This window comes from Pseudorca crassidens, chromosome 10 (genome assembly GCF_039906515.1).
Source record: "Pseudorca crassidens isolate mPseCra1 chromosome 10, mPseCra1.hap1, whole genome shotgun sequence".
In the NCBI taxonomy this organism is placed as follows: Eukaryota; Metazoa; Chordata; class Mammalia; order Artiodactyla; family Delphinidae; genus Pseudorca; species Pseudorca crassidens.
Genome location: NC_090305.1, coordinates 10,625,814 through 10,650,107, shown reverse-complemented (window position 1 = coordinate 10,650,107; position 24,294 = coordinate 10,625,814). Strand labels below are relative to the sequence as shown.

At 44.7% G+C, this 24,294-nt stretch overlaps 1 protein-coding gene and 1 pseudogene across 2 annotated transcripts; one reads left to right on the top strand and one right to left on the bottom strand.

Moving 5' to 3' along the window:
- The first annotated feature begins 906 nt into the window (after positions 1-906).
- On the top strand, positions 907-1,602 carry LOC137232964 (RNA-binding protein 7 pseudogene; annotated as a pseudogene).
- A 5,149-nt stretch (positions 1,603-6,751) lies between these two features.
- CD83 (CD83 molecule) lies at positions 6,752-24,265 on the bottom strand. 2 transcript variants are annotated; one of them, XM_067752037.1, is made up of 5 exons: positions 24,084-24,265; positions 23,876-23,991; positions 11,520-11,730; positions 9,295-9,401; positions 6,752-7,911 (listed from the first exon to the last, which is right to left on the bottom strand). In XM_067752037.1, the coding sequence occupies exons 1-5, from the start codon at positions 24,118-24,120 to the stop codon at positions 7,783-7,785; spliced, it is 600 nt and encodes a 199-aa protein (XP_067608138.1). In that variant the 5' UTR covers positions 24,121-24,265; the 3' UTR covers positions 6,752-7,782. The 2 variants fall into 2 exon arrangements, with proteins under 2 accessions (XP_067608138.1, XP_067608139.1); XM_067752038.1 differs by having other exon boundaries at positions 6,752-7,908.
- Positions 24,266-24,294: the final 29 nt, after the last annotated feature.

The window sequence follows — 24,294 nt, the reverse complement described above, 5'->3', positions numbered from 1 at the left end:
TTTTTTCCCTTTGAGAAAAGCATTCCAACTCTGTGGGATGTCTTGAAGCTTTTCAAGGTCTGAATGTCTCCCTACTTGTCTCTACTGAGTACTGTAATCTACAAGAGTGGATTGTAAACAGGCTACTTTGGAAAAGAGTTAGAGGGAAAAACGGTCAATTTGAAGAAATGGCCCCTCTTATAATGAAGACTAAAATAATATCTCCTTCTCATGCAGAATCTAAATGAATCACTAAGTGAGCTCTGTCTCCCTTGCCCAGAGGGATTCTGTACGGGTTTATGCATTGAAAGGAGGAAAGAATAGAAGATTTGCTTTCAGTGCCCAAGTTTCGCTTCCTTCCTTCACTCTAACTTCTCAGGAACCATGGAAACCAATACACCCCACCTAGATGATGTTTTCCTGCTAGTCTTTGTTGCCTAACTGTGCACTTGCCTGAGATCCCTTGGGGAGAATGAAATAAAGACGTGGAATCGAAAAAAAAGATATGTCTGCAAGTGAAATGCCTTGTCTCTGAAGGACAGAATGGGGCTCGAGTGTAATTCATCAAGCTCTGGGGCAACAAACAATGTCATAAGGCACCATTTTCCTTTTCTCTAAAACGTATTCATACTCATCCCGTGATACCCACACACAATCCATTAGGATCCCTTCAAGGTATCTTTTGGATTATCTTAACGCTTGGTTAGCAGGGTCTGTTAGTCAACTGCTGGAAGATTTTATTTTTAAAAATCACTAAGGAGCAATTAGTTAACATGTAATCAGTTGGACAAAAGTACAGGACCAATGAAAGATGCAAACGTGCTTTCCCTTTCGTTTTCCGGCCTGGGTAGGGCCCGGCCCAATGGCCATCCCCGCTTTCCTGGGACAAGCGGGACGGTCCATCCCGGCACCCAACAGCCTGGGCCAGTAATAAAAGTGAAAATTCCAAAAGATAAGGATGGTAAACCAAAGCAGTTTGCGTTTGTGAATTTCAAACGTGAAGTTATCTGTTCCTTATGCCATGAATCTGCTTAACGGAATCAAACTTTTTGGAAGGCCCATCAAACTTCAGTTTAGATCAGGAAGCAGCCATGCCTCACAGGAGGTCAGTTTGTCATATTCCCAGCAGCATGTTGGAAGTTCAAGCCCTACTTCCACGTCTCCTAGCAGGTACGAAAGGACAGTGGATAACATGACTCCATCAACACCGATAATTCAAAGATCTTTTTCTTCTTCAGAAAATTTTCAGAGACAAGCAGTGATGAACAGTGCTTTGAGACAGATGTCCTATGGAGGGAAATTTGGTTCTCCACATCTGGATCAATCAGGATTTTCCCCATCAGCTCAGTCACATAATCATACTTTTAACCAATCTTCAACCTCCCAGTGGGGCCAAGATACACCATTATCACAGCGAAAAGTCGGACAGAATTCTCGTCCTTACGTAGTGGATAGACATAGCCGTGAACAGTATTACACTGACCATGGGTCCGACCATCATTACAGAGGAAGCAGAGATGATTTCTTCTATGAAGAGAGAAATCACTTCATGGCTGGAGCAATGACTATGATAACAGAAGAGACAGTGGTAGCGATGGAAATTGGCACTCATCTCGACACTAAGAAGTGTTAAAAGGATGTTTTCATAGGGTCATTCTAGGCCCTTTTGTTAAGTTGTTTCTGGGAATGTTTTCTTAAAAAAACTCTATAGAACAGCTTTACAAGTTGCCACATTTCTTTATAAAATTTTTAAAACCTAATTGCAGTCCAATACAGAAATGAGAAAAATTGTGGTTCTAGTTTTATTACATAAATAACATTTCACCTCAGAGTTTTAAGAAGAGGAAAGGGTTTTATGCTAAAGAAAGTGCCACAATTCCTAATCATTTTAGACAATTGAGGAAGGGATGTATTTTACGGATTACTTGTATTATGAAGCAAATATTTTAATTATCTGTTATCTTTTTGTATTGCAAGAAATTTCTTGTTAGGGAACCAGATTTTTGGTGTATATAATGGAAAACATTCAAGTTGATAGTCTGAAATAACTCAGTATTTTGTTAATAAATGAGAAAATGTAAATTCAGTAATTCAATTTACTAACGTTTGAGAAAACCTTTTGGTCAAGTTTGGGGATTAATCATATTATTTAACTTCTTAGAGAACTTAAGTGTAAGTTCTATGACATGATCTTGAGTTTTACGGTAAGTAAGCATACAAGTATACATCTGCACACGCTATTTCATTATAAAATTTTAGAATTCGCTCATTAAATCATGTTCGATGTATGACTGAAGTCACTCAGGAAGTTAAATATCTCTAAATGTATTTTTTTTACAGTAAAAATACAGTGTTAATGTAAATCTTTTTCTGGAAGAACAAAAATGTAAATGCATAGTGAGATAAAAATAGTAAAATATTTTACTGAAAGTATTCTTTTTTTGGGAAAAAAGGTTCACGAAACCTTTAGGTGCTGCCTCCATCCTCAGATTTCTAAAATTTTAACATTTTCAAAGTCCAAGGACACATTTTATTATGGAGATTGTACAGGTTTTTTTTTTGTTTTTGTTTGAACATTTGAAAGAATTTAGTCTAAAACACTTTGATTTAAACATTTTAAAGTCTTGGGGCTTCCCTGGTGGCACAGTGGTTAAGAATCCACCTGCCAGTGCAGGGGACACAGGTTCGAGCCCTGGTCCGGAAAGATCCCACATGCCGCGGAGCAACTAGGCCCGTGAGCCACAACTACTGAGCCTGCGCGTCTAGAGCCTGTGCTCCGCAACAAGAGAGGCCGCGAGAGCGAGAGGCCCGCGCACCGCGATGAAGAGTGGCCCCCGCTTGCCACAACTAGAGAAAGCCCTCGCACAGAAACGAAGACCCAACACAGCAAAAATAAATTAATTAATTAATAAACTCCTACCCCCAACATCTTCTAAAAAAAAAAAATTTAAAATCTTGTTTAACAAAACTTTTATGTATCAATATGCCGTTTCCCTTTCATTGTAGAACTTGTTTATAAAAATTCATTCCTTGAAAAATTTGGATCCTTTTCAATATTAACTACAACATTTGTACTATGTTGCTTTTTAATATATTGAAAACAAAACAAAACAAAAATGAACAAAAAAGATGCAAACGTTTGCTATATCACTGTAAACACAGGAAAACGAAACCAAAAGAGCACAGATGTTTCCTCAGTCAGCCAATCGCTGATCAAATGTGATATCAAGTTATCTACAGGGAAAACAAGGAATATTCTGCTGGGACAGGGAAGTTGAGGCAGGACTGGGAGTAAGGATGCATAAAACCAGGTTTAATCATGTAACGTCTATGACTGTCCTCTTATAATTATTCAGAGCCCTCTTAGCTATTGTGACAGCTGTGACACATGGGAACCTTTTCTGTGGTCTAAGATGATTATGTTCTGTAAGTTATGTAGGGGTCAAGATGGAAGGGGTTGTTTCTTTCTTTCCATTCCATTATTTAAAGAAAGGAAAGGAGAACTAAGTAAAAACAAAATCAGATACATAGATAGATGATACATAGATAGATAGATAGATAGATATGGAGATAAGGGGAGAGAGATATCAGCTAGGATCATAAGAAAACCCAAGACTGAAAATTGAGAAGACAACATGTAGAAACCAGCTTGTTTCCATCCCTCCTTTTCTCTTCCATTGATGCTCTGCTTCTTTGGGCTTCCATCAGCCTCTTGGGTGGCCTTCCTGCTTCCTGTCTCCTCCAGCTCTTTCATTTCATCCTTCACTTTATTTTCCTGGTTATTGTCCTAGAAATGGATCTAATTCTATGGCTCCGCAACTCAGAATCCTTCCATACTGCCCCGCTGTGCAAATTCTCTACAGTAACTTGTCCATCTTCCATCATCGCCTCCTTCCTGCTTGGTCGGGGCTGTGGGTGCCCTACGCCTACAGAAACTCTCATACAATCCTCTGTTCAAGTGCGCTCTCTACCGTTTTACCTTAGAGATCGTGCCTCTGCCGTTCCCACCACCCCTGACCATTACTACCACTCAAAATCCTGCTTATCTCTCAAGTCCAAGTTCAAATGGAATTAGTTCTATAAATCCTTCTAAGGTGCTCCTAGATGAATGGGAACACTAGTCCTTTTTCTGTGTTCCCACTATCTTTGAATAATTCCCTAATGCTAAGTAAAACAAGTAGCTGTGCATATGGCTCTGAGCTCATTTCTCCTTCCACTAGATTATAAGCTCCTTGAAAGGAAGGACCGTACCTTGCTTTTTTTGAGTATTACACAGAGTGCCAGAGTGAATGCTCAGCAAATAACCTTAGGCTTAATTTCATCCATTCAACCCCCACACACAGATTACAAAAAGGCAGGTGGTAGAATTTTAATTTCTTATGCAATTTAAAGTTGAAAATTAGAAAAGAAACCCATCTGGTCTTGAAGAGATAACAAATAGCAATAATAGTCTGTGATCAAAGAACTGATTAATTGTATCTTCCCAACCAGTTAGATCAAATCTGGATCTCAGGCAATCAGCTGAAAAACGATGAGAGACACTCGTTGTTGAATTAATCAAATAGCTCCTAAGATTTTTAGGCCTTTGGGTATTTCACATAGGAAAGATGGAGAATTAAACGATTTACCAGGTAATGCAGCCAAATAAAGCTGCCAGTGAGGAAAGAGTCTGGGAACCAGACTGAATTTTTCTGAGACTCCCAATCCTACTGTGCTGTGGGGTTGAACATGAGTCTCAAGGACTCTCTGTGTCCAGAGGCTGCTGTGCGATCTCTTCTCCTGCAACCCCAGCAAACTATCAGGCTCTGTTGGGTTCTGTGAGGCTCAGTATTTTCTATGATGAAATCTGCTAAGAATTACTATGAAAACAAAACCCACAGGCCTTCTTTTGGGAGAACGTGGAGCTAATATTCATGTCCCTGTTTGTGTCTTGGGACATCCCAAGGTGAAATTATTATAACCGTAGATCTAATTCCATAGACAAAGCAGAGCTCTGAAAACAAAGCTCTCCCTGCCAACAGAGACAAAGAATAAATATGGTCCATAATCATCTACCTCCTCTGAAATACCTTGAAAGGCTTCAATGACAGCAGTGGAAAAGCAGCTCACTGTCCTTGATGAATTCTGCCCTTCCCACCCTGACCCTTCTCTCTCTCTCTCACCTGTTTCTCTTACACACACACACACACACACACACACACACGCACATGCACACACACACACCTTTTCTTATACCAAAGACTAAGTATGAATGTTGAGTCTACCTGATTTCAAATTTCCATCATTTTTTTCAGTTTAAATCAATCCAAACTGATGAAGGGCACCCCCCTCCCTGGCCTCTCAGGTACTATAATTCTAATGACCATGAAGCACTTGGTTTCATCTTGTATTAATCCTCTGAAAGCAACATGACTCTCCCACCAAGTCAATTCTGTTTTTAACAAAAGCACTTTGTCAAATATTCACTGTCCTTGCCACTTTCTCTGCTGCCTTTTTCTCTTTTTTTGTTCTCAGGTTAATCTTGTTCTAATGTTACTATTTGCCAGATACTGGGCTAGGCTCTTAGACATATTATCTCATTTAATCCTCACACAAGCCTAAGAAGCAGATACTATTTTTATTCTTATTCTGAAGTACTGCCAGCTGCGGCTTAGAGAGGTGAATCCCCTGTCCAAGGTGGTAAAACTTCTAAGTGGTGAAGCTGGGCGTCAAACCAGCTAAAAAGTCTTGAGTTCTTCGTTACCGTGCCAATGGTCTCGCCAGCATTTTTGGTGAAGCATTTGAGGATGGAGTTGATTCCACTGAAAGGGAATCTATAGCTTTTACAGACATATTACGGGCATTCATCTTCACAAAGAGTCATTTTCCAAAGTGGATTCACCTATAATGCTTTTATAACTATTACAACCACCAACCACTTGCACTAGATTGTTCTTACCATTGGGGGAGGGGAGGTAATGGAACTATTTGAGAATTTTGAGTGACACCCCGTGAATCCCAGGTACAGAGCCCCTGACTCTACACATCCTTCTGAAGTAGAAACCGTCCTCCTTTCCATCCCTCCCACCTAGGGTCACGCATGTGGTCAAGCTGATCAGGTACTGCCTGGTGGCAAGGCAACTCGAGGATGGATTTGGGAGCATCTTTGGGAAGAAGGGGACGCCGTTTCACAGACGTCTACCTGCCATAAATGCCCCCCCACACACACTCAGAGGAAGGACTCAGCCATGCTTTCAATTCTCGAATTTCATCTTGGGTCTGGTTCTCAAACTAGTTCACAGACATACCAGCACTCATCTCAAAGTCTTACGAGTAGTTTTAAATATAAAAGAGGAAAACACTCCCTCTTCACATGCATACATTTAATACCATGAAAGCTCTGACAAAGAGGCAAAAACACCAAACTTGGCATCCCTTTTACTCCCTAATATTAGCATGGGCAATATTCTCTTCGGAAAATAAGTAGGGAAAGGGCCAAGTCTGATAAGAGAAACCCGACAATTGCCAGAATGTCAATGGGACATCTGAGAACTCCCTTCTCCCCGTGGCCTGGTGGCCCCTGAGTGTCCGCATCTTGGAGTACTTTTGGCCGGTGCTTCAAGAACAGACCACTGAACTGGCCTCACTTCCCCAAAGGAATTCATACAGAAGACTATGGGAAAGTGTCCTTTGTAGCCTTCTTTGTTTGGAACGATGGAAAACATAAAAAATGAAAAGCATTTTCTCATGCCCAGAACACCACTGCAGTAATAAGGATAACGACCTAAAGGAGTTTGGAATTTTGATAGTGCTTTATACTCTTTCAAAGAATTTTCACATACATTTTTTTCAATCAACTCATACATCAACCTTCTGGTTTACAACTGAGAAAGTAGAAACCATAAGGATCTTGTCCAAGATCAGACAGCTAAGTAGTGGGACAACTGGGGCCAGCATCCAGTTTGCACAATTGGTCCAGCATTTTCATCAGGTCCCTAAATAGCTCTCCCTCCTATTGTCACAGTTTCCCACTTCTTCTCACCCTCCATATACAGGTTGCTTGTCAGTTAACAACGATATCTAACTGAAGATACAGATTTCAAAAGGAGAAGCAGCACAAATCCTTCTTTGACAAGTATACACAGATATAAAAATAATTGTGACATTCTTCTCTATTGCTTCTTTATGGATGCCTTTCCCATATAAAAAGGCCCTGTTGGGGACAGTTCATCGACCTGTTATTTCTGCGTACACATCATACTCCTTGGTAATAGCAGGGCCTTCATGCCGGGAAACTATTTGCTAAATATTTCCCTCTGTCTCTCAGCTTACCCTGTCACTTTCTCCCAGACATAAAACATCTGGGCTTAGACAAGAAAACACAGCAAATTCAGAGATGTTTTCCAGATGTGGAAGAGGACAGCTGCCCTCAAGGGTCTATACAGGGCCAACTCCAGGCATTCATATATCTCAAGGTCCTTTTCCAACTGCATCTCACCATAGCTTTTCTAAGACTGAAAAAAAAAAACAAACCTGTCCAAGAGGTTGACCAGATAGCTGAATAAAACGCTAAGAAGGTCATAAAGAAGCAGCACTGAAAAGCACCCTGTAGGCGGCCCCGTGCTTTGCGGTCATGTCACAATTTTCAAGGCCCCGCTCACAAAAAGTGGGGTGGGATCCACTTTTGGATGTTTCAGTCAAGCGAAGGGCTTCACAGGAAGGATGGTGTGTTCAGTGTGGGGCCCAGGCTTCTCCTGTTCGGTGTGATGTGGATGCACACCACGGAGCCTTCAACCTTGGAAAAACAGTCTGCAGAAACCCTGCTCACACCAGTTCTGTCTTGTGAAGAGTCACTGGCTCCAAATGCTTATCTGGGGAGGTAACTGGGAGAAAAGCATGTTCCACGGCAGGTTTAAGAAAGTCTGGAAAAATACTCTGCTGTCGTGCAAACTTCTGAAAAATAAAATCAAAGAGATACGTTGAGAAGTGAATAATTGGAAAAATGCTTCAGCTGTCACCTGGATTTAAACCCCATTCATTAGGAGCTGACTGGACAGCTCATGTGGGAGCCCTCGTGATGCGGGCTACGTCGCGCACTCTACAGTGGGCTTGTGCTATTTCACCGGTATCTCCAAACCTCAACCAGGAGTTACAGACTGGGGCCATTTCCAGACCCTAACACTAGGATTTCCTGCATGGAAAATCAGTGCCCAAAGAAACAGGCACTTGCCAACAAAAAACTAGAGTCACTCATTTTAAAAATTTACTGCCAGGTAACGCTAATTATCTTCTTATATGCAAATAACTCTAAAGACCAAGCTGTAAGTTCCCTGGGGGAAGGACATAGTTCTTATGCGTTTTTACATGCCCCCCAGTGCCTAGCATAATGCCTTATACACAGTAGGTGCTCAGTGGAGTCTTCTGATGGACTGACGTTTAAAATAGCAACCAGAGAGATGAGTGTTCGGCCAGCGTCAAGCAAGTGAACAGATGGGGCCAATGAGTGACTAGAACCAGCGCTGGAATAGCTCCTGGGTGACTGATGTCCTGGTCCCCAAATGGCCAGCACTTCCTGATATGCTGAGACATATGGGACAGATCACTTCCTAGTGGGTCAGGCCCAGAGCTGGCCCTGCTCCCCTACGACCACTGTCAACCCAGGTGACCAGCCACGCACAAACAGGCTTGGGGGGCAGGGAGGAGTCTAAGCTGGAGTCTGCAACCAGTAGGTCAAGGGCATGTCAAGGATGCCCAAGTACTGGCCAGCAGTCCTCTACCCCAGGCCACACCCTGTGTACCTCTGGCTTCTCAGGATTCATTCTTAAAAAGTGATATCTAAAATAGCAACCAGAAGTACCAAAAAAAAAAAAAAAAAAAAAAGTGGTGGAAGTACCAAACTATAAGAGGGAATCTCTAAGAGAAAAGAGCTCAAGGGCCAACCAAGGAGATGGATCCAACACCAGGGTGGCCGGGCTTGCTCACCTGCCTACAGAAAGAACAGCAGTCGCCCGGATGGTGGATGGGCAGGGTCCAACTCTCTCCCACCGTATCTACAAGGCCCGCTGGTCCCTTAGGAGGATCCTTTGGCATTTCACAAACTTCCACCGCTATCTTACTTCATTTTCTCTTCACAAGCATCTGTGTGGAGCCGCCAGATGGAAAACAAGCTGGGAGCTTCCCAGAGAGATTCTCACAGTCTGGGGGCCTCTGTAAGGCCAGGGTTCTGCGAATAGGTCTCTTGCCATTATGAAATGACTCACACTGTCTACAAAACGCATTCGATTGGTAACCCAGGTGATCTTTTAATAATGAGAGATGTTTAAGAAAGATACTTACGCAAGTGAAAATGATGAGTGTCACGTAGAAAATGACCAGAGCCAACAGCAGGACAACCTCAGCTCTGTATTTCTTAAAAGTCTCTTCTTTGCGTCCCTTAGAGCATCCTTTAAAAAGAAACACGTAAAATATGAAGCCGTTGAACAGGGCTCTTCTACCAGGACGCAAAAGCTAAGAATGTTTTGTTCTGGCTTACTAAAGTCCTACTGGTCTCCCCTTCTTACCCTCACGTCTGTACCATGGGAAGGACATCGGTAATGACGGTGGTGGCCACAGCCGGCGCTCACACTCACCCTGTGCCTGGCTCCATGCAAAGTGGCTGACATCCAGCATCTCACTGAACCTTCAGGGGCAGGTCGGAGTACCCCAGTTTACAGAGGAAGGAGCCAAGGCTCAGAGAGACTGAGGGATTAAGGCAGGTGGCAGAGCTGCCCTGCTATTACGGAACATGTCGATGTGCCTTTGTAGACCTGTTAAAGCCCCTCCACCAAAGCTGACAGCCAACGGGGGCTACAGACCAGCTCCCTGGGGGCTGCTAGAGGCTGTGGCCTCAGCCCCGGGAAGGGGGCAAGTGCAGGAGGAGGGAGGCCTTCAGCCCAGAAGGGGACAAGGCCGGGACAGCTTCTCCCCACTCAAGCACGACATCCAATGTGCAGCAAGCTTGCTCAGGGAGCTGGCTTGAGGACTGGGGCAGGAGAAGATGGAGTGAGGGTGACAGGAGGGGCTTCCGCCCTCAGGGCCACGATGGGCCTCCAGACAGCTGTCGACCCCTGAAACTGGATTCAGGATTTTATGCAATGGTCTGGGGATGGATTCTCACAGAGGCCTGGGACCCCAGAAGAGAAGGGCTGAGAGCCACTGATGGTTCTAACATTTAACGAGCGTTCAGTACGCCCACCTCAGGCACCAGACTGAGCATTTCAGCGCAACATCTCATTCAACCTTCACCACAAGCCTGTTTTGTAGATAATATCAATATTATATTATCCCCATTTTAAAGATGAGAAAACCAAGGCTCAGAGGTTTCCCCAAGGTAAGATGCTAATGAGCAGCTGAGCTAATATTTGAACCAAATCCAAGTGGCTCTAGTCTGACCACTCAACTTGTAGGCAGCACTGCCTTCGCAGAGGACGGAAAAGCAAGCCAGCTTTTCCCTATTCCTTTCCTCTCTGCTCCCCGCAGGACACGCCTGCCCTCTCTGCCCTTCCTGCCAGGCTGCTCCCATTTCTCATTCATGCGAACAATACTCACTGAGGGAGCGTACCACGGCAGGTACGGCAGATGCCATGAAGACAAACGAAGCAGCGTAAAGGGCTAGAGGTTGAGAAGGGTATAGGGGGTGTGTGTGTGTTTGTATGTGTGTGTGTGTTTGTGTGTGTATAAGACAGTGAACCAAATCCAAACGCTGACCCCTAAGCAGTGATTGCGTTCTTGTGAGTGTGGGAACATTATCTCGAGTCAGATTCCTTTCCGCTTCTCCGTGGCAGGAGAAAGTAGCCATTGTACAAAGTCAGGGCCTCTGTAACAACATGTTCGTCATTTCAAGCCTCAGCCACTAACAAGAGTTGGGCCAAAGTCAAACGCAAGGCGTATTTTAAGCTACATAAAGAAAAGTTATGGAAAAAAGTCCAAGGAGATAATCCTTGTCTTTATACTTGATTCCTGGTCTTACTGCATAGAGCAAAAATGTGCCTTCTGTCACGGGAAGGCTATTTTCTTGCTGTACCCTTTTTCTTTGGCTTGAGTTGAGATATTGGGACATTCAATTGCTGTAAAGTGGGAGAGGAATGCTGTTCTCATGTGAAAAAGGTGGAAACATGAAGCAGCTCCCTTAGGCCAGGTTAGAAAGCCCCCAATGAGTAGAATATTACACAGTTATCTGATCTATTCGGGAGACTACCCAGTTTCTCTGTCTTCCAAAAATTAGACTTGGAAACTTCCTATTGGCTCCGAAGGACTCTTACATGAGTAAGAGTTGTTTGACTTAGTCGCCTGACTACCTTTGGCATCCACCCCAGTCAGGCTGGGGTAGGTCTGTCCTTATTAAAAAGAAAGTAGAGAAAGTTATGACATCCTTGCAGTAGGATTTAGCTTTCAGCACAGATATTATCCAAAGCTTCTGAATTACAGGGTAAACTTGGATTGAGGGGATCAAGTTTAGGACCTACATACAGAAAGTGCCCTGCATACTGTAAGGAGAAAACAGATGCCGCAGATCACCTCACCTGTCACTTTCAAGATCATGGTGCCACTGAGGTTTCTCTGCCCTTCTGGATCCACCAGAGTGCACCTGTAGGTCCCCGAGTTGCAGCTGGTAGTGTTTTGGATCCTCAGGGAATACAGCCTTTCCCTGGGGGCCTCTGAAGAGGCCCTCTGCTGATAGTACTGCAGGTCTTCCTGGGGCACCTCCATCCTCTCTGCACTGCCATTTGTGAGCTGTTAAGAAAGAATCATATACAGACTCAGAGACATAGAGGACAGACTTGTGGTTCCCAAGGGGGAGGTGGGGTGGGTGAGGGATGGATTGGGAGTTCGTGATGAGCAGATGCAAACTAGTATATATAGGATGGATAAACAACAAGGTCCTACTATATAGAGCAAGGAACTATATTTAATATCCTGTGATAAACCATAATGGAAAAAATATGAAAAAGAATATATATATATGTATAACTGAATCACTTTTGCTGTACAGTAGAAATTAACACAACATCGTAAATCAACTATACTTCGATAAAATAAATTTAAAAAACAAGAATCAAACCACGTCATGCTCTACTGCCAGAACCTATAAGCACTGGGCCTCCACGTCAAGGTTACACCTCTTGTTTTCATAAACTCCATCCTCAGCTAATTGTTTTAAAACAAGATACTGTGTGTGTGTGTGATGCCTGGGGGAGGAGGAGAGAATCTAGGAGAATTCTTGAAGGCTCCACCTTTTTTAGAATAAGATCAGGACTGCATTTTACGATTCTCCGTATCCCTACGTGAAGGAGAGAGTGTCCCTATGGACGATAACCGTGTGTCACTGACGACTGTGTAATGACGCGTATGAATCACACTCTCTTGCTGGTTGTTCTCTATTCAAGGTTCTCTTGTTTTCGTCAGATACCAACTCACCCACTGACTGATTCTTATTTTTGTAGCCCGGCCTTTCATTTGGAAACGTTTCTAAATCTGTTAAGGTCATTGCCAAACAACTCGACAGAAAACACAGAGATGCAGATGAGCAACGCCTCTCATGAAGCCACCCTGTTCTTCAGAGACTGCGTACCTGTGGGGTCATCTGTGACGCTGCAGGATGTACCACGCTCACGCCTCCGCTAAGGCAGGAAGACAGCTGACAGCAGCGCCACGTGGAGATTTTATGTGTCAGGTCACTTGGTAGTAATACCAAGATATACATGGAAGGGCAATTACGGCTTAAATCATTGTACCCAGGATGGACCAGCCCAGCTGGGGTAGATGGCAAATGTAGCCAAACTAACTGGCTGGTTTTCTTTCCCTGAACAGTCTTTGCAATTAAACTGGTGGGGTCTTTCCATCATCTCCTACTTCCACGATTAAGCACACATCACGTTCACCATCAATTCCCTTCTTCCCCAGATATATTTTTAATTTGTCTAGTTAACTTGCTCGTTGATCCTCCACTGAAATGTTTTAAAGCTTCTAAAACTCATTTACATAAACAGTAAAGCCAATCACCGTTTTCAGTGTGCAAGAGCAGCCCCGAGCCCTTTGCTGGGTGGCTGGGGAACAGCAGGGAGCCTGGGATTCAGTGGCATTCCTTCCCTGTCCCCAGCGTAGTGGCCGCACCAAAGGGACCCCTTAGGAAAAGACACCGCAGTCAGACACTGCTGCTGTCTTTGCCTGCACCTGCCGCTGTTTAATCTCCTGTACTGGGAGCACCCTACAACTCCTCTCCCACTTTTCAAAAGGCAATCAGCACAGGGAAATAAATAACCAAGGAATGGGGGGAACACCCAGTGAGGCAGAGGCAGCCCAGGACAGAAGACATACATGCACATACACACACACCCCCTCCTTGGTTTCTGCTTCATGTATTAAGTCGGGGAATGCACCTTGAGGTCCACGGAAAGCTCAGATTCCAGCTTCCACGGCTCGGGCTCCTATGGGCATTCCTGTGGAGTGGCCTGCAGAGACATCTGGTGGCTGATTTATCGCTCCTGCAAGAAACCCTGCTTCATTCACTCCTAGCACTGGGCTGAGACTAATAGCTTTTCTCAGGCGAGGTCTACGAACGTAAATCCCATTTCCTGACAGTCCTTGTGCTGAAAGTTTCCTTCCAAAATAATCAAGACTGGGGCATTTAGTGTTCAAAAACAGAGCAAGAAAACAAGCAAACAAAAAAAGGAGGTGTGGTCAAGGAACCTCAGGCGTCCAACTGATTTTAGAACACGTCTGAGTTAGACCAGTTTTCCCCTTTTCCAGTCTGATTAAACCAAAAATTGCAGCCTTATCACGTGACTGCACCTCTCCCCTCCTCTGCTGCCTGGCAGAAGTGCTCCCTCTGACCAGAGCGTTTGATGGGTCAGGTGCCCAGGACCATCCCGGGCCAACCGCTTCCAAGACTCCCTCCCCCACCTCCCCCTCCAAGGCCACTTTGAACTAATTAACTCAGCTTAATCTCTGCAGTCCCCATGATGCTGTCTCAATCTGCTTTTCTTTTCTAAATTAACCTCCAAATGTGTTCAACTCAGATGTCATTCCAATGGATTTCACTGGAATTGAGTTTTGTAGAAATTCCTGCATCCCAAAAGATGGAAACTTGTCTGCAACAATCATTCTGGGATTTTCTACCTCAGATTTTCTCCTTAGGGCGATCTTCTCTCCTATCCAGTGACCCCTCCCTCAACTCAAAAAGACCTATCTGAAAGTCAAGATCAAAAAAAAAAAAAAAAAAAAAAACAAAACACTGAGAACCCCTCTGGAGCTGGTGGAAATATAAACTATTGTGTTTTATTTACATAAAGATGGCCCCTTTATCACGCTGGCTGCTGGGAACTGCTGAAGCAAGTACGTGGCGGTGATCAGAACTGACTGGCAGTGGCCTTCTGCCTATTTGCAGAAGAGAATTCATTTTAAAAATCAGCAGTAACAACAAAAAGTAGTTTATGTGATGGTCAGATTTCCACGGGTCTCTGAAAAAAACCTCCAGAGAGGTTATTTTACAATGGCAAAGCCAAGGCAGGGTGAAATCATAAGAATGAAAGTAAGAGGTAGGGGAAAGTCAAAACGAAGAACCCCAAAGCAGCCTGCAGAATTCTGATTTACTGAACCACCACAGCCATCAGCGGGATCGTGGCAAAATATCTCAGCTCTCACGGGGTCATCTTCCAATGGCCCCTTCCTGAAAGACCCAGAGAACTGAGAGAAGTACTGGCTTAACCTGGGACCTCTGGCCAAAGTGATGAACAGCTCTCTGTGCCCGATAACTACCTGTAACAAAAGGAACCTTCTGTAACTTCACACAGTGCGCATGGAAATAGTTCAGAACCTTCCTTCTAGCTTCAAGCTTCAGGTATGTACATAGCCCATTCCCCCTTCCTCCTGCCTACAGCCGCAAAAATAGTTGTAGTTTCCATGTTAACGTCACACGCTCAAGGTGCGAGTGCAGCGCTCGCAGTACCAAGAGACTTTATGCAAAAGTTCAACTCATTGTCTTCAGCACCGCGGCCAAGCAGCCATCAGCCTGCAGTATCGGGGGAGTGAGCCGTGGCCCAAGCAGCACTGTTCAAGAACCGAAGGAATGTCAGGGGGAGGAACATGGAATGACAGCAAATGGGCCATCCTCAACTTCGCCTGGTTTTATGAATTCTTATAAACATTTGAGCTGGCTCAAAATAAACCACTGGCAAGAATGACTCTCAACATTCCAAATCTAAAAGTGTTTCATTGCCTCTCTGCAAAAGCATTTTAGGAAATAGTCATTTATAACAAAAGGAACCTGCAGATCGATTCACAGCCGAGTGTAACTCACAGGAACTATTTGACGCACACTTTGCGACGCTCATATTGCAGAGGGCTACACCACAGCACACTGTGGGCAAATTAATTCCTCAAAACACGCATCCAAATTATGTTTTGAAAGTCCACATTCCATGCATTAACTCTTATGCTGACAAATTTTATCTTTCTGGTTGAATTAGAAAAGGCAAAATATAAGACATCTCATTTTCAGTAAAGCCTACGGACTTTTGTCTCAAGGCCTCCAATTTGACTAAATAATTTAAATACCATATTCCTTCTCTAAGATGGAGATCTGACCTTAAGGAAACCACAAGCCCTAAATTAAGATAAATTCTCTTTAATTTGCCGAATACTAAACCAAGCAAATACAAGTAGTAATTTTAAATGTTTTTTTTAATGGTGGATAAATTTGAACTAGAAAGAAATCAAATAAATATCTAAATATGGCTGAAATTGAACCTATATTTTAGTCAAATCCCTACTGTGAAAAGGGATTTTTTTAGAAGTTTACATAATTTTATCCACATATATGCTAACTTCCTAGATTACCATCTTTGGATATAAGAAGACAACAGCTCCATTCCTATTGCAAAGAATTTTGATTCCACAGCCTTGAAATCCAAATTTATCATGCGTGAGATCTGTTAGGAATGTGATAAGAAAGTAAAAGAAAAGGGAAGAGATTTTTTTGAGGAGAAAAATGTGTGCATATATGTATGCATATAAATATTTAATCTAACAATTTAATTAAACATATTTAAAGGAATGGATGTTAGTATTTAAAGGTGGTATGAAATTAATCTGATATATTCCAATCACATCGAACATCTTTTTTTTATTGCATTTCCCATGCACTAACATTCATGTACCTTGGTTTCCAACTCAAAGTGCCAATATAATCCCCCTTCATCATAAAAACAGCTCTTCATAACATGCAAAATAGTTTGGCTCAGAGGTTGATGTCATAATGGGGGTAGAATGTATAAGCATTAACATCGTATTTTTCTAAGTGTAGTTTTATTGGAAAAATGATTTTCGACTTTGAAGTTTACTAGGTCTAACAGACAGAGCTGGATTTATGGCTGTTAACAGAGTTATGAGTATGACAGAGGCAACGTAATTAAGAGCACAGGCTTTGGTGTTGGACAGACGTGGAAACAAACCCCAGCCCCACCATGGCTAGCTCTGCTCTTGGCGAAGGGCCTGGAGCTCTCAGGCTTCGTTTGCTCCCCTGAGATGGGGGAGGGTAACTACACCTCCCAAAGTTGGTGTGAATATACCTATGATGGGGTAGGTGGGTACCGTAGCATAGTGTCAATCACACAGAAAGCGCTAAAAATGTTACCACTAAGTTCCAAACAGTTCCCTGCATGTAGGAAATATTCAAGAAGTATTTATTTAATGAATGAGTGAATTTTAGACACAATGAGGAAGACACAAGGGCACTAGCTCTGGAATCAGAAGACCTGGAGTCAAGCATCAGGTAGCTGGGTGGCTTTACCTCTGACTTGGATTTGCTCGTCTGTAACTACCTTACTTCCCTCATGGGGTTATTTTAAGCATCAAATGAGAAAACACATAATAGTGCTTCATAATCGGTAATGTTGGTAACAGGAATTGTTGTTGTATCCAGTAGCTTTCTACTCCGCCCACCCATTCAGTCATTCCTTCCAGCTGATACTTCCAGTCTCCTCTGGCAAAGCTGTTCTAGAAGTCCCAATCTCTGCTCTAGGGAGAAAGTTTTTCTGCCCACAAGGTCTCCAAAATAACCACAACATTCGGAATTTCTAAGCCACCATCATAACGTGGAAAATACCCTTTGGAACTGGGCTTTGAAGGCAACGTTGGGCCACTCACTGTTCATGCCAATCGTCCTTCTTCCATTAGTTTCTTGGGGGTCCTGCTGGACTGGGAGGGGCAGCCTTACGGGCTCTGAGTTCACGTCCTTCGGAGGGCACTACACCTGGTTCTAGAAAAGGCACACTTGACTCTGGCCTGACCTCCGTGACCAGAGGGAATGGTTCTGATGGATCCGTGACCCAATCAAAACCACTTAAGTATAATCTGACATTGTTGAGATGGAAGAGACACAGTCTTTTGCTTTGCACTTGATCTCGGGAGGACAGACAAGTCTCCAGTTACCGGCTACTATCTCACTGCCACGTGGAGGCTGATAATAAAACCAACACGAAGGACGGAAAAGTTGAGAGACAGAAAGTCACCGAACCCTGAGGATATTCACGAACCTCCAAATTTAGCCTTACTGCAAACTGAGTGGCTTAAGACAACAGAAACTTATTCTCTTACAGTTCTGGAGGCCAAAGGTCGGATATCAAGGTGCTGGCAGGGCCGTGCTCTCTCTAGGGGAGAATCTGTTTCATGCCTTGCTCCTGGCTTCTGGTGTTGCTGGAGACTGGCATTCCTTGGCCTGTAGACACATCACTTCAGTCTCTGCCTTCACCTTCACGTGCTGTTCTCCCTGTGCATCTGTCTCTGTGTTTCTGTTTTCTTATAAGGACCCCCGTCATTGGATTCAGGGCCACCCTAATCAAGTATGGCCTCATTTTAACTTGGTTACATCTGCAAAGATCCTATTTCCAAATAAGGTCGCACTCACAAATACCAGGGGTTAGAACTGAGACATAACTTTTTTGTGGGACACTATTTAACCCACGACATCAGGCATAACTGAAGTAGGAACTATATTTTGATTTTTAAAAATTATTTATTTCAACCACATGAGCCAATATATTCCCTTTTCTTTAAGCTAGTTTTGATTGGATTACAAGCCTTCACAACAGAAAGATTCCTAATTGATAGGAGCACCTTGCCCCACTCCAGAAATAAATGTGGCACACGCGGGGCTGTCTCCACGTGGCTCCAACCTCAAGGCCAGTCCTGCTTTGTCACTCAGGCTCACATGCCTCCCACTGCTCGGTGAAAGAGACACCAGGGTGTGACTGGACTCAGGTCCTTTGTTCTCCAGAACTGACCCAGTGAGTCAGGTCCTAGGTGAACATGAATTGTCTACGGCAATGAGCATCTATCTTTTCCCATAGGTTTTCCCCATCTGGACCAATAATCCTAGACAACTACCAGTTCTTCTGGAATCTATCTTCTCTTGGACAATTGGGACAAGAACGTGCAGTAGACTAGCTGGTGCTTCACAAGAAGAGCAAGTGATAGTCACAAGCCTTGGGCTCTTACTTCTATACCTACCTAACTACATGACACACACAGAAATTTTACCCAAGTACACCCCAGTGCAAAAACAAAAATTAAAAATATGCTTCAGGTGTAAAGAGTCTTAGGGAAGTACTTTAGTTCGGCTCTGGTTTGAGCTAGCACTGTTGGTAGAAAATCTGAGGTTATCCCAAGAGTAGCCAGGAAGGACTTATGGAAACAGTTTCAGGTGGAGGAATCCTCTTTTTAGGTAATGTATCTCTTTTTAGTCCTGCCCTTCATAAAACCTTCCCTGATGTCACTGAGACCTTCTTCTAACTTCCTCTTCTTTGTGTAGTGACATAACCAAGTACAGAACTAACATACTCGGTCCTCATGTGACTCGGGTTCCCCCTTTTATTTATGGAAAACAAGTGTTGGCAGTTTTTTCTCTCTAACTCTCAGCTGCCCTTTTCCTCCCTACCCTCTTCCAAGCTGAAAGATTTTTAGCAACTTTGCTGTGTCTCATCATCGTCCAAAAATCTCAGCGCTCCATCATTCTCCTCTGGTTGGGACTTCTTCTAGAGACTGGCCCACTCCTCCCTAGAACCATGTGGACAACAGGACTGGTGACCAAGAGAGAAGGGGAGGTAACCCCCAGGAATGTGCTGCAGCCTCACTGAGTTAACCCGACGGCAGCTTCACTGCAGTGAAAGACTAAAGCTTCCCTCTGAGATTCATCTTCCGGGATGAATTATAGTCTGTCTTTCACCACAAGAAATACGCTTTTCCTCTGACATAGTTTTCACGATGTTATCCTCTTTGCTTAAAAACTTTCAAAGGCTCCTTGCTGCCGAAAGGACCAAGTTCAAGCCCTTATAATTCAGCAGTCGGGGGTGTTCACAGTCTGTTCCCAGCCTGCTTGCTGGCAGTACCTCTCAGTCCTCTGTGGTATGATTCTCCCTTCCAGATCATTAGTTTCCCCTCAGTCCCCCCAAATGCGTGTGGATTCACGTGTGCACGCCCTTGACAGTCCTCTGGCACAAGGTCCATCCTGGTCTTAGGATGGCTATTGCCAGGCGCAGGGCTTGGCACACGTTTGGGACATAGAAATATTTACGAACTGAGGAAAATGTAAATACGGGAGACATCTGAAAATTCACTTTTTGCCTTTCATAGTCTGATCTAAAGGTTATTCAATCAGGTCAAGTAGTATAGGTGCCAATGGGGATGGTATGATTTTTCTTTGATGCTCACACAGGCACTGTTTTCGCATTTCAATGTTTCGGCGCTTCTGTATTTAATGTAGAAATGTTTCCTTTTTCTCCTAAAACATCTCAAATCTATCTTAAAACACACGTCACTCTAGAATCAGGTGAGTGCAGGGAGCGGCATGCATTGTCTCCTTCGTGGGTCCATCAGGGTTGGTGGCTGTACAGATGCCATCTGCCCGGGCCATTCATCAACCCTAGCCCATCCGAAGGCTCCTCCTTAGCACTTCCTCGCTTGGGGGCTCATTGTCACACAAGATGCTAGAGACAAAAAAACAGGACTCCACTGAATAGGAGATTAGCAACATACATGGAGGACAGCTCATAACAGATCAAGGACAGGCAATGTCCGTGCAGCGACTGTCCTGGAACTTTAGAAGTAGCTTCATGCGAGCCCAAGAATCTGCTCTCCTTTAGTCCCCAGGAGAGCCCATGACCTGCCATAGCTGCATCTCTCCTAAATATTGTAAAGTTCAAGTCTGATCTATTCTCTGAAATCGTGGTCTCACTTCCCCCTTCTCCCTTCCTTTGGAAATCATCTAGAAAGGGCACTTGTCTCGTGACGCACCTCTGTCCTCACCCCCGTGGTGTCACTCAGAGATGACACTATATATCCTCTTTCATTATGCCTCACCCTAGGGTGCTGGGGCTCCCGGCACAATACGAGACGGTGCTACGCCGCCCTCGTAAGTAACCACTCATTACGAGCAGTGGCGAACTTCAACCACGCCTGAACACTCCATTCATCCAGTGTCATCCTCCCCTTCCAGACCTAGTGCAGCCTCATTAAAGAGAGTGTGAACCCGCTCCGCATGCAGCACAGACGTAGCTCTTTAAGGGATGTCCTTACTCCTGGCAGACATGGGACTGGGCTATGACCCTCTTGAGCTAGAATCTAACCCAAGGTCACAGCCACGTTCTTCTACTTTGGTAGAAGAGTGATAGACCAATGTCTCTTTGCCTCAGAATAGCTCAAAATACCTCCCTCAACAACCACAGTCTATTCCCAATCCTAAGAGCTAAACTGAATGGATATATACCGCATTAACGTTTCTATTTCTTCCCAATCATTCACTCTGCCTTCAAAGGTACAATACGGGAAGGGATGAGAGGAGGCCCCGTTCTTGGATCCCAGTTGGGAGGACATCAGTCCACAGGAAAGAAGAGTTGGGCTAACAGGAATTGGGCTATCTCTGCCTACTCCTGGCTCTACCTTTGACCCCTGGGCATGTCTATATTACACCCCCCGCCCAGTCCCCTGTCATTGTACCTTTGAAACAGAGAGAATAAAATGGACACTGTTCCCAACTCACCCTAATGTTGCAAACACTAAATGGATGCCGTCTGCTCCGAGCCTTTTGGTTAAAGGCACATGATAAGAAACACATGGTTTACATGGGTCCTTTTGTTAATCGTAAGTAATCAGTGCCAACTGGACAGTGGCAGGATGCTCTGTGGTGCCGGAGAACTGAGTGGTAAATGGATTTTTAAATCGTGAGTCGTTATAACTGTAATTGTGATATGCAGAAGGCCTGCAAGAATGCGATTCAATCTGGCGGACGGCGAAACCCCACACTCCAAGGGACTCTCTGCTTACTTGATCCGCAAGCAGCCTACAACTGTGCAAAGTGGTTTTACAAACCACCCTACTGATGATCCAGCTAGGCTGGCTGTGGTCACCAGGCGTAAATTCCTCACTTCATAGCTTCCTCTCTGCATCACTGAAACATTTTACAAGAAAGTCGTGGGAGGAAATGACAAGATAATCTTCTGTAAAATGCAGCATTTCAGCATCTCACCACTGGCCTTATTCCCAGTACACGCTAACCATTTTTGTTGTGCAAGCACAATCGATGCAAAAGCATAATTACTGGGCTGGAAAATAACAAACATCTACAGAATACGCTGAGATCTGTTCAAAAGTACTTGAAAAATAAAGCATATCACTTTCAAGGTATCTGATTAGTTTTCTGGCATAGCATAGCTCTCCTATCCACCATGACTCAATCACAGTTTCCTCCTTAAAAAAAATAACTAGGGTATGAGTTTTCAATGACCCTACTCCACGGACCAACAGAAAAAAAGAGAATGCCAAGAGACTATTGTCTTTTTCTCTTAACAGAGCTTTGAGAGACCTTCAGGGTCTTTAAAGCTTGCAAGAACTGTGTTCAACAAACAAGCACATACATTATAGAGTTACATCATCAGCTGACAGCCAAGGAAAAGTCAAAGGTTAATCACTCTGGTTTACTGCATCATTCCAAATGACCTCGTGCAAGATTTAACTTGACAACTGTTTGAACTTTACAGTCTGAAATTTCATCTACTTGTTTCATGAGTACTTTGTAATTACTCCCCTGGGGATATTAATATTGTTTTCCCTTTTTAATTGCTCTCTGAAAGGGATAGTGGTTTCATGTTTTTCCCCTCCTTTTAGATAACCAAGTCCCTGCCTGGCTAGCCCAAAGACACTTTCATTTTCTTTAAGTAATTAACGGAGAAAACAGAAATAACAAGATAGACCTCTAAGAACCTAGGCTGTGGAGCCAGACTGCTTGGTTCAAATCCCACCTCCAGCGATTAGTCCGCTGTGTAACGGTGAGCAGATTATTTCACTCCCTAAGGCTCAGTTTCCTCATCTGTAAAGCAGGAACAGTAACAGTATTGATCTCTTAAGTCCACTGGAAGGATTGGAACAGCTGATGTACATAGATATTTACCTCAGAGCTTGGCAGATGGTGAGTACTCAAATAATATTGGTTTTACAATATTTTTATTTACATACTATTGTTTTTACAAGGGAACAATTTTGGAATTGCTGTGTTCTCTGATCCCACAGTGAATAAGGTGGAAATGAAGTAGGAATAATAACAAACCTACTTTCATACACAATGCAGCGTCCCGAGGCCCCAGCACCGTTTCCACTGTGCATAATCATAAAGGGTCTGCCTGAATTCACTGAGCATCTTCAAAATTAGCAGGGCAAACACTGGGTGCCGTGCAGGATACACAAAAGCAGTGGCGCAGCACTGTCCCCAGGGAACTGACAATCTGGTTAGGAGACACACACACACACACACACACACACACACACACACACACAAAGAGGTTAACGGTCCTATGCTGCCTTGTTAAATGGCTAGATACTTGTGCAGGTTCTTACAGCATCTTTTACGGTGGGCAGAAGAAAACCCAGCATTTTGTGGAAAGCTACAAACGCACAGAGATTTCCTGCAAGGTAAGATGACAAATCAGTGAGCTCCACAGAGTAAGGCTGGGATATCACAGTCATGGCGCTTCAGCCAGAGGTGCCACTGTGGCAGTAACCTCATTAAAGGCAGGGAGCATCGGCAGCAAAAAAAAAAAAAAAAAAAAAAAAAAAAACCAGTGACAGCAAACAGTGGCTGCTTGGGTTTCCAGTGCCACCGGAACCACAATCTTAGAATCTGCAAAGGTTCCAGTTCAGAGGAAACCTTAAAAAAGCCTCAGTCTGACTCAATTCTCTTACAGTAGAGACAGTGACACTGTTCTTACACGCGGGGAAGCCTCTGTGCACCATCACAGACACCCTCCTTGCTGGACCTCTCAGGACGGCCAGAGGGAGGAGACCAAGGGTACCCCAGAACGGGGATGACAGATAACTACCACCTAAGAAACAAGCCTATCACTTCTCTCTGGCACTCCTTCCTCTCAAGTTGCCCCCTTCCCGCCTCCCCAAATGTATGAGCGCCACCGTCACAAAACACCAGAAATCAGAAATCCGGGAGACCTTCCTCCCGTCCAATGCCAAATCTGCACTAGCTGCTTTCTCCCTGGCCTGCTGTCCATAACCACAGGTGGCCTCTGGAATTAATCCAAATTAATTGGAGGGACGTCTGCCCTCCACAACGTCTTATTTGGATCATTCATCTCAGGGCCACCTTTAGAGGCAAGAAGATTGAGGTCCCCGGCGGAACTAAATCTAAGTCGGCCTGTACCTGGATGCGGCTGGGCTTGGAGCGGTGATGGGAGAGGCGTGTGGGAAGACCGTGTACCGAGTTCAGCTATGGGAGATGCCCCCGAACCCGAGCCATAGTGGGTCGCCAGCCCAAGGAAGGTGGTTGCCCAGTCTGCAATTAAACCACCCAACCCTAACTCGCCTGCCGCGCCGCGCTTACCTTGGCCCAGAAAACCGCGTAGCGGACCTGCGGGTCCCAGGGGGCAGTGCAGGGCAAGTCCACATCCTCCGAACAGGCCACCTTCACCTCCCGCGCCGCGGGCACCAGGCTGCAGGCTACAAGAGGGAGAGAGAGCGGCGTGAGCAAGCGAGAAAAGGGGGTGTCCCGGGGAGGCGGGCGGGGGGCGCCGGGCGTCCGCGGGACCTACCGCAGCTCAGAAGCAGGAGCTGAAGGCCGCGCGACATCGCTGGGGACTGCCGGCGTGGGGCCCCGGAGCTGCCTCTTGTACCCGCACGCACCGGGACTGCCCCGGGCGGCAGTCCCGGGGGATCCCCGCGGGCGGCGGAAGCGGCGGCGCGCCTCCCCCGCCTCCGCCACCCGGGGCGCCCCGGGCCCGCCCCCGCTGCCCCGGCCCCGCC

Excerpts from the sequence above, each read along its gene's own strand:
- CD83 (XM_067752037.1), bottom strand. The coding sequence starts at position 24,120 with ATGTCGCGCGGCCTTCAGCTCCTGCTTCTGAGCTGCG. Across the intron at positions 11,731-23,875 it reads ACGCGGTTTTCTGGGCCAAG|CTCACAAATGGCAGTGCAGA; the intron begins GTAAGCGCGGCG and ends CTTTCTTAACAG. Across the intron at positions 9,402-11,519 it reads CATGATCTTGAAAGTGACAG|GATGCTCTAAGGGACGCAAA; the intron begins GTGAGGTGATCT and ends TTCTTTTTAAAG.